We start from the raw sequence: 9129 nt of genomic DNA on the forward strand, positions 1-9129 counted from the left end.
AGATATGTTTGGCGCAAGGCTCCCGATCCTCACTGTCCGAGTCGGAGTCGTCTCCCTTCTGCCTCCGGGAGACTCGGGCAATATCTTTTCGAAGTATGGCAAGTTCTGCCATAATCCCTTCGTTTACGATGCAAGGAGACTACGGGCTCGTATCTTTTTTGGTCAAGGTGATCCCGGAGGTCACCTTGATTCCCATTGATTTGATTTCTCAGATCAATGGGTGGACATCTCTGTCCTCTTCTTCCTCTACCCCTCGGTTCTGGTGCACGGAAACGCTTTTCGGTCCCCTCGATCCCGAGGGCCAAGACTCCCTCTTTGGGGCTTGCCCCTTCCGCGACCTTTCCCTTTAGGGAAATCCGAGCGGACCTTTCGCGGATCCTGCACCTTTTTCTTTCGACCAGGGGAAGAAGTAGGGTTTTTTGTTTGGTTTTCCTCAGCAGGGTGCCTTATAGGGCTAGGTTCCCTAGGCCTTTGCTGCTAGGAATTAGGCGAAGACGTTGCTGGCTCCTCGTCGAGTCCAGCGGCCATCGCCTTGGGATGCACGTGAATACCAGCTGCCTCCATGGCTTTCTGCATGGCTAGCATCACTTCCTGCATTTTTTGATTTTGCGCTTTCTGAGCTTCGATCTCAGCTTCATGATCGATAGCTTTTTGTCTAAGGAGCACCAGCTCCGAGTAGCTTCCTCCGTCGTAGGCATACTCGTCGAGGTGTTCCTCGTAGTTTTCATCGGGAACTATTTCTTCTTCTTCTTCCTCGGACTCCTCTGCTGCCCTTGAGGCTACATCTTCCTCATTAGGGTCTTGAGCGTCTTCTAGAGGGCGAGGATGACGTGTAGCTCTTGTCTCCACCATTGTCGTGAAGTTAAATGCTTGTTATGAAGCAGCTTTCCTCAGCTCTCAATGAAAGCACCAAAATGTTGACCGAGGTTTTCGGCAACTATTAAAATATAATTATAATAAGGAGCTGTAAGAAAGTGAGATGAGGACTTTTTACGTGGTTGGGGCGTTAATGAGCCTTAGTCCACGAGCCACTGCTATTAATGGATGTATTTAATACAGATTCTACACTTGAGAGAATGTTTTTCTCTTAAATACAGAGAATGTTCTTGGTGAGTTTGTTCTCTTCTTGCTCTTTTGCAACCAAGATTCTCGACCCCATTAAATGAGCTTTGAGGGGGTATTTATAGTGTTTTGGTGGGGTTTCCCTAGAATTGTTCTTACACATGTGTCTGTAAGTATCCATAAAGTTGGGCATTTCCGATGAATATACCATGGGTGATGCATGGTCAAATCCCTAGGTGCTGTAGGGTTTTTATGGAGAATGTCCTTTTTGTCTTGTGATTGACGTGACTCTTCGCAGAGTAGCCGTCGCTAGACTTAAATGATCATTACTGTAGCGCTGCTGTTCGGGGGTTGTGCCGTCAGACTTTATTGCGTGTTACAGTCCCAACACGCTTCCTCCCATGCAGCATTAAATGCGACTTGATTTCTCGGGAGAGACCTGACACATCCCGGAGAGCCTTCATGCTATACTAGCTTCCTGAAATACCTTGTACTCCGGGTGTCTCCTCCGGGACCCATGCTAATAGCGCTTCCTGGTGGCATAAAAAGACTTAGCAAATCTTTCTAAGTTATCTGATCCACGTGTCCCCTCTCGACTGGTCCACGTATTTTGGGCGAATTTTGGAGCAACATATATAAACAAAGGTTTAATTTTAATTTAAATTGTATGTACAAAACAAAAATAAATCATATATAAGAATAGAATATATATATATAAATTTGATTTATTAAGTTTTGAAATATATTTTTATTATATGTATTAGATTTTTAAAGAATAATTAGTATGTTTAAACCCTGAAATTTTAACACTACATGTTCTTGCCCCTAAAATATACGATTTGTTGAAAATTCTCCTTAAAATATAACAGTTACATGACCATGTCCTTTTTATTGTTACTTTAAGCGTTAAAAATTGATATTTTTACCCTTTGAATTTTGACCAACAATAAATTTTGCCCCTTTTATCAAAAAAAAGTTAATTTCAAAAATTATAATTTTCTATTAATTTTGAAAAAATTAAAAAAATATATTTAAAAAATTGATAAAAATATTTTACTTCAAAATAAAAAAATTAAATTACTCTTAAAAGAATATTTTTCAAACTTTATTTTATTTATTAACACATATCTTAAAAATCAAACTAAAATTATTAAAAATGTAATAAATAATTTAAACAAATTAATATTTTGTGAAGATAAAAACCAAACTTATTTGTGTTACAAATTCATATCCTAAGAATTAAAGAAAATAATTGGAAATCCAACAAAATATAAAATTATTTTTTAAAAAAGTAGAAATTAAATTGAAAAAAAAAATATTATGTTTATTTAAAGAAATCTAGATTTTTGGAGTAAAAAAATAAACTCAAATTAGTTCCCATAAAAGTTTAATTTTTACAAAATATACTTTTTTTTTTTATATCTAAACAGATTTTTTAATAATAAATAATTCATTTTATATTAATTTGTTTTAAAATTTTGGTTTCTTTTTAATTTTCTTGATTATTCAAAATGATTTTTGTTTTAAGATCTAAATCAATTTTTCAAGATTTAATAAAAAAAAATATTAAATCTTTCTCATTTTTATTTAGAGGGACCGAGGGGGTAATATTTAATAGTTAACAAAGTTTAGAGGGTAAAATTATTAATTTACAAAGACATGCTATCATTTATACTGAACTAGGAAACTAAGCCGCGTTGTTCAACTTTTATAAATATTTTATAATTTTTTTTTTTACTTATTCAATGGTATAATCTAAAATATAATATTTTAATGTGTGCATTATAAATCAAGTAAAATGGTTGAAATTAAAAACATAATTTATTATTTTATAATACACAGAAAGATGACAAATTTGTGACAAATATTTAATAGTGGAATTAACAAAAAAAATTGCATAATGATAAAATAAAGAAAAAAGATAACAGTCTCTTGAATTTAATAATCTAGACTTGTAACAGATGATGTAGTTGTTTTTAAAAGATTGTTTAGGACTTTTTCTTTATTTATTAAAGTTTTGATATTTTGTTTTATGGTGTCAGCGAAATGCATTTATCATAAAATTGAATGTAGGATGACAACTGTAAAATAAACTGTCACAATATTATATATTTTCCAAAACTAAAAAAGTGAGGGTTTTATAAAAAAAAATATTAAAAAGAATTTTTCTATATGAAATATTTAATAAGGAGATTAGTTTTAATAAATTATATAGATTTAAAATTTCTACCTTAAATTATAACGATGAAAAGGGAATCATAATTCATGTGACTAATTATTTCCATAATTTATTTGTCTTTATGTTTTGTAGTAACTAAAATGATAAGTATCGTATAACGTTGGTTGAGCACACGTGAGATTGTTATAAAAATATTGTGTCACATATGATTGTTATAATCATTAAAAAATAAAATTTAATTTATAATTATTTTATTAATTTAGAAATTCATATATTAATTAAGTAGTTGTTAATATTTTTACTAAATAAGTAAAATATTATAAATCATTCTTTTCTTATTTTTCAATTATTTCTAAATAAAAAATGGAATAATTTTTTATTATTTTATATATGTAATAGTATTATATATTGAAGTAAAATTAACAATTTAAAATAAAAAAAAAATTATTTTCTTATTTGTTAAAAAACTTAAAGGATTTTTTTTTTTCAATTTTTAATATTTGACATGTAGAGTGAGTGTAATATAATATTCATTATTTTTTATTTGTACCGAATGAGTGCAATATAAAATATACTATTGTGTTATAAAAATTATAAATTTTTTAAAAGAAATTTATAATAGTAAGTATCAAAATCAACTAAACTACATGACAATGATGTTAAAATTTTAAAACTTATTAATATATTTATTAATATTAGTTCTATTACATAGGTTATTAAAATCTATTTAGTATTGATTATATATATATATATATATATATATAAAAAAAAGAAATTTTTACATGAAAAATCCTTTTTACACACTTTATTACATAATTACCCTCACACGCCTATTACTACATTTATACTTACAAACTTATTTTTATTACACATTTACCACTTACTCATCATACCATGCATACACGTGTTCTCTCCCCATGCATCATCAATCAAATCATACTCTCTTCCCTCTCTTTTTTCATTTTGTTTTCATTTCATTTTCTATTCTTCATTTATGTTCTCTAAGTTCATTTTGAATTCAAGTAACCTCCATTAACCACCCATAATTTATCACGTTTTTCCCTCTTATTTTTGGTTCATCCACGAATTTTCAACTTCCTCTTAGCCCACGATTTAGCAACTGTTTTTCCCTCTCTGTTTCATTTTTTTTCAATCTTATTTATACCATGGCAATCACTCGGTCATCTTCATCCCCTTCTCCAGTTCTCAAAAAAAAATCAAAAATGGGCAAGAAATCTTTGGCCAACAAATCCAAGGGTAAACGCCCAATCAATGATGATTTTGATTCTGATTTTGAAGCTCCCATGCCGAAGCGTGTGAGACCCCATTCTTCGAAGAAATCGAAGCTGAACTTGGAGGAGCCCACGCTTCCAGAAATTTCTGGGAAAAAATTTCAAAAATCTATTACACATGCTGAAGATCGGACTGAGGTTGGTTTTTCGTTTTATTTTCGTTTCCCCCTTTCTTCCATTTATGCTTTACCCAGATTTTGGCGTTTTCATGTTCATTATGCTTTGTGTGATTTTAGGGTTTCATTTGCGCATTTTGTTTTATGTTTTTAAATTTTTTAGTTATTTATTGTTGCTTTTGATCATTTCATTTGATTCTGGTCTGGGTGTTGTTCTTTAATTTTATTTTGTTTTCTTTATTTTCAGTGTTTTTTTGTGCTTACAGGTTATGTGTTTTGTTTTCGTTTTTGGTGTTTTCAATCATTCTTCGGTAGTTTCTTTTCAGTTTTTTAATAGTTTGTTACTGGTATGTTTTGATGTGTTTTCGATTTTCATTAGGTTTAGTTGTTTGCTGTTATATTTTAGATTTCAAAACGATTTTCAAATCTTTGCTCTATATTTTTCTATAGTTGTATATGTTTTTTAGTTTGTTTGTTGTTTTAATATAGTTTTGTTGTTCTTTTTATACGCATTTTTCGATTTCTTTTAGGGTTAGTTGTTTCTTGTTTTTTATGTTTCCAAACGATTTAAGGTCTTTCTTTGTTATTTTCTCGTGTAGTTGTTTGCCATTGATAGTTTGTTTTTAGTTTGTTTGTAGTTGTATTACGGTTTTCATCTTTGTTTAACTCAGGATTTATAATTTATTTTGGCCCTTTTTTGTTATGTTGCAGGTTTGGGACTGTAAATTTAGTCCTTCTGATTTTTACAGATCTAAGTGTGTGTGCACCAGTGTGTATTCTGTGATAAATAATATTAAAAACACTTTATCTGTTAATTTGCTTTCTTTGTTTCGTCAAACTCAGTTTGGGCATTTTCTGGATATGCCTGAGTTTGTTTTTCACCCACAAGTCGTTCATAGTTTATTACTAAGGGAAGTTTTACAGCCTAATCCTAAGGAGTTTTGGGCTAAGGTTGCTGGCCGTTGCATACGGTTTAGTGCCGAAGAATTTTACCTTATTTCGGTTTAGATTGTTTCGGTGATTGCAACAAGTTGTTGTTTTCACAGGAAACAAATCAATTGGTAGAAACATGTTTCCGTGGTGTAAAAACTATTGACAACAAAGCCATCGAGGATGCTTTTTTGGGTAGTCGGTGGGGTTTGGATGAGTCTATTGGTTTGAAAATGGCTGTTTTGTATTTCATTCAGTGTTTTCTTCTTAGCAATACTCCTGACAAAGAAGTGTCTAGGTTTGTTCTAGATGTAGTTGATAGCGGTCGGTGGGATGAGTATTGTTGGGGTAGGGAATCATTTGAATTGACAATTGACTCATTCAAAGGTAGGATTGAGCATGGGATCATTATGAAAAATAGAAAGGCAGAGAAGGGAGGCCAATATGATGGCTGGTATAGGGCATTGGGATGTCCTTGGGTTTTTACCGTTTGGTTTTATGAATGTTGTCTTGCAATGGTGAACTCTTTACGTAAGAGAGTTTCATCTTCTATTCCCGGGATTCCGAACCGGAGCAACACCATCGTCACCAAAAATCCAACCCTTCGAGACTTGAAGGGCAAGATTTTTGATTTACCTTTGGAGAAGGTACTTTACGCTTTCTTTACCGTTTTTTTCCGTTTCTTTTCGCCTTTATATATGTTGTTGTTTTTTGGTTTTTCCAATTGTTTTAATTTTTTTTTCATATTATGTTTAATTATCTTGTTCGATTGAAGATAAAAAACATGCGTCCTACTGATGAAGAGAGGCGGCAGCTTCAACTTGACGGTCTATTTCTCGATGAATCTATTGATGAACGTGGTGTAGCGAAGCAATCCTTCGAGGGTGGCTCATCTTCAAAGAAGTCTGATTCGGCAGATATTGATTGGATGAAATCTAAGCTGGAGATGCTCAGTTCGAATCAATCATCATTGGCCGAGGACTTCATTTCGTTGAGGTGTTTTGTTGATTTTAATTTCAAATCCGTAATGACTGTAATTAAGGATATCCAAGAGAAGGTTAATGCCATTCATCGTCGTCCTTCTGACGAGGTATTTATTCTTATTTTATTGTTTAGGTTTTTTTATTTTTTTTTTGTATAGTTTCTTTACTGTTTTATTTAAGTTTCATTTATGTTGGTTGATACAGGGAAAGTCATCGGATGAATTAGTAACTCAAGATTCTGATGATGATCCTGATGATGATGATGATGATGATGATGCCGAGGATGATGAGAAGCAATTGCCTGATCCAGAAAATATTGATTCCGACTCCGACGATGGTGGTGAGTTGGTTAAAGTTGGTGGGGATGCTGATGATGCCGACAAGGCCGTTACCGCTTGTCCCTTCGCCGATGTGAATCCTTCGAGGATGTTGGAGGGAGTGATAAAAATGTTAAGGATGTTGAGAAGCCGAAGGGCGATGAGTCTCGATTGAAGGGGGACGATTTCTTTGATGGGTTGAGCCGGCTTGTAATAGATGATGATCAAGTTGTGTTGGTCGCTTGGAGGCCGTTGCTAAAATCAATGTAAGTTTACTTTTAATTGTTTTCAAAAAAACTAGGTTTCTTTTTGGTTGCTCATTAGTTTCTAGTATGTTTTGCAACTGTTTTAATGCATTCTTTATTTTTTAGGTCCCCGCACCCAATCCAGATGTTGTTGGTGAAAAGTCGGATGCCCTTCATACCGATGAAGAACCGAGGATACTTGTCTACGATACACCTCTCGTTGGATAAGAGGAAGCGTGCTCCGCCTTGAAATCTCCATTTGTTGATTTCGGGTCCGTCGATGTCGGGAGCACTCCAATGGAGCTTATGTCCTCGGGTTCTCGGTCGAGTGGGGATGATAGGGATTTCAAAATGGTGACTTATGTGAAGGGCCTTTATGCTCTTAATGATGCTTTTGCCGATCCCGTATCTACCGAGATTGAGGCAAAATTTGACTCTTGGATTGGTGAAGGATTGCTTAAACATCCCGTGTGATCGTTTTTTATTAAATCTGTTTTTGTATTATTTTTTTTTCCAGTTTATTCCCGTTTTAATGCTATTTTTTTGCCGTTTTTTTGTTGTTGTAGGCATTATAATTGTTATGAAGACGGCGCAAAGAAATTTACCCCGGGTTTTAGGCTAGGTGTTGATTATGTTGAGGATAAAACTTGGTTTTACCATTTGGCCACATGCGACATGTTTATGAACGACTCGGTAAAGTTTCCAATTTATATTGTACTTATGGTAGTTTGTTTTTAGTTTCTTTATAAATGTTTTTTAGTTTTGATACTACATTTCGGTTTTTTACGGTTGTTAAACCTTTTCATTTGTGTTTCTATGTTGTTTTTTTTTCTCAGCATATGAACACCATATTCTATTACCTTCGGAAAAAAGGTAAGTATTCTTCCGCTGTGACGTTGAATTTCGCAACCACTGATTGTCTTTTTGATGATTCCATCCAAGCATTGTACCACAAATTTAACAAGGCCAAGTCAATGAAGACTAAGATGTCACACATTCACGCCGCCCACCCAATTGCGCATTACATCCGAGGTATGCGCATTCCCTGTTCCAAGCCTTGGTATGAAGCCGATCACGTGCTTTTCATCATCAATTTAAGAAGGGAAAGTCATTGGGTTTTTGGGCGTCTTGACGTGCACGAAAGGACGTTATTTCTGTACAATTCTTTGAGAACCGCGAAGATGAATGCCGCAGCTAGGAATGCGATGAAGGCTTATTCCGTGTTGCTGCCTTTGTTTTTCGATTTACTTGGGTTACGGAAGAATAGAGCACAAGTTCTGCCTCGGTTTCGACCACTACGGCTCCATTCGGAATCGTGGAGCTTAGTGGTCTTGCGTCTCGAGAAGAAGTGAGTGTTTCTTTTAAGTTTCTTTTATGTTGTTTTTTAGTTTCTAATCTGTTTATTTTTTCTCTATGTTTTTTAACAGTGATTGTGGAGCATATGTTGCTGCCTTTGCCGAATTCTTTATACACGGAAAGGATGTCCCCGTACTTTGACATCGAAGTTTATCGAACCCGACTTGCTTCACTTTTCTACTCGTACGGACAAAGGAAAATTGACGAAAGTATTGACAGCGAGGATGAGAAGCAAACCAAGTCTTCTAAGGCATCTAAATTGAAGAAATAGGAACTTTTAATTTGGTGGCTCTATTATGTTATTTGTTGAATCTATTTACTTGACAAGTTTTAGTGTTGTTGTGTGTTTAAAACTATGTAGCTGGTTTAAAACTTTTAGGATATTTGACATTCACTCCTTATAATATCTTTATTGTATAGGTTTGTATTTCCCAAAGTTGTGTGTTTTTTTAATTGTTCAAGTTCTTATATACGGTCGCACAACTATAGAGAAACTATTAACCAACTAAATACAAACTATGTTTTCATTTTTCCTAAATAGTGCTATGAATGTATATTTATTCTTCGTATTCCATTAACTCTTTTCCCTTATTCAAGTTATGTTTTATCAATTATTGACTGACTGCCTTTAAAACTGTAAAGAATAAGT

At 33.5% G+C, this 9129-nt stretch overlaps 3 protein-coding genes across 3 annotated transcripts; all 3 read left to right on the plus strand.

Moving 5' to 3' along the window:
• Positions 1-4014: 4014 nt before the first annotated feature.
• LOC133029297 (uncharacterized) lies at positions 4015-6060 on the plus strand. The gene is made up of 2 exons (XM_061101788.1): positions 4015-4671; positions 5361-6060. The coding sequence occupies exons 1-2, from the start codon at positions 4408-4410 to the stop codon at positions 5655-5657; spliced, it is 561 nt and encodes a 186-aa protein (XP_060957771.1). The 5' UTR covers positions 4015-4407; the 3' UTR covers positions 5658-6060.
• Positions 6061-6094: 34 nt separating this feature from the next.
• On the plus strand, positions 6095-7352 carry LOC133039589 (uncharacterized). The gene is made up of 4 exons (XM_061118484.1): positions 6095-6226; positions 6355-6669; positions 6767-7000; positions 7251-7352. The coding sequence occupies exons 1-4, from the start codon at positions 6095-6097 to the stop codon at positions 7350-7352; spliced, it is 783 nt and encodes a 260-aa protein (XP_060974467.1).
• A 69-nt stretch (positions 7353-7421) lies between these two features.
• LOC133039590 (uncharacterized) lies at positions 7422-8751 on the plus strand. The gene is made up of 4 exons (XM_061118485.1): positions 7422-7569; positions 7642-7817; positions 7961-8459; positions 8552-8751. Exons 1-4 carry the CDS (start codon positions 7422-7424, stop codon positions 8749-8751), a joined length of 1023 nt encoding a protein of 340 aa, XP_060974468.1.
• The last annotated feature ends 378 nt before the right edge of the window (positions 8752-9129 follow it).

Source organism: Cannabis sativa, chromosome 7 (genome assembly GCF_029168945.1).
Source record: "Cannabis sativa cultivar Pink pepper isolate KNU-18-1 chromosome 7, ASM2916894v1, whole genome shotgun sequence".
Taxonomy (NCBI): domain Eukaryota; kingdom Viridiplantae; phylum Streptophyta; class Magnoliopsida; order Rosales; family Cannabaceae; genus Cannabis; species Cannabis sativa.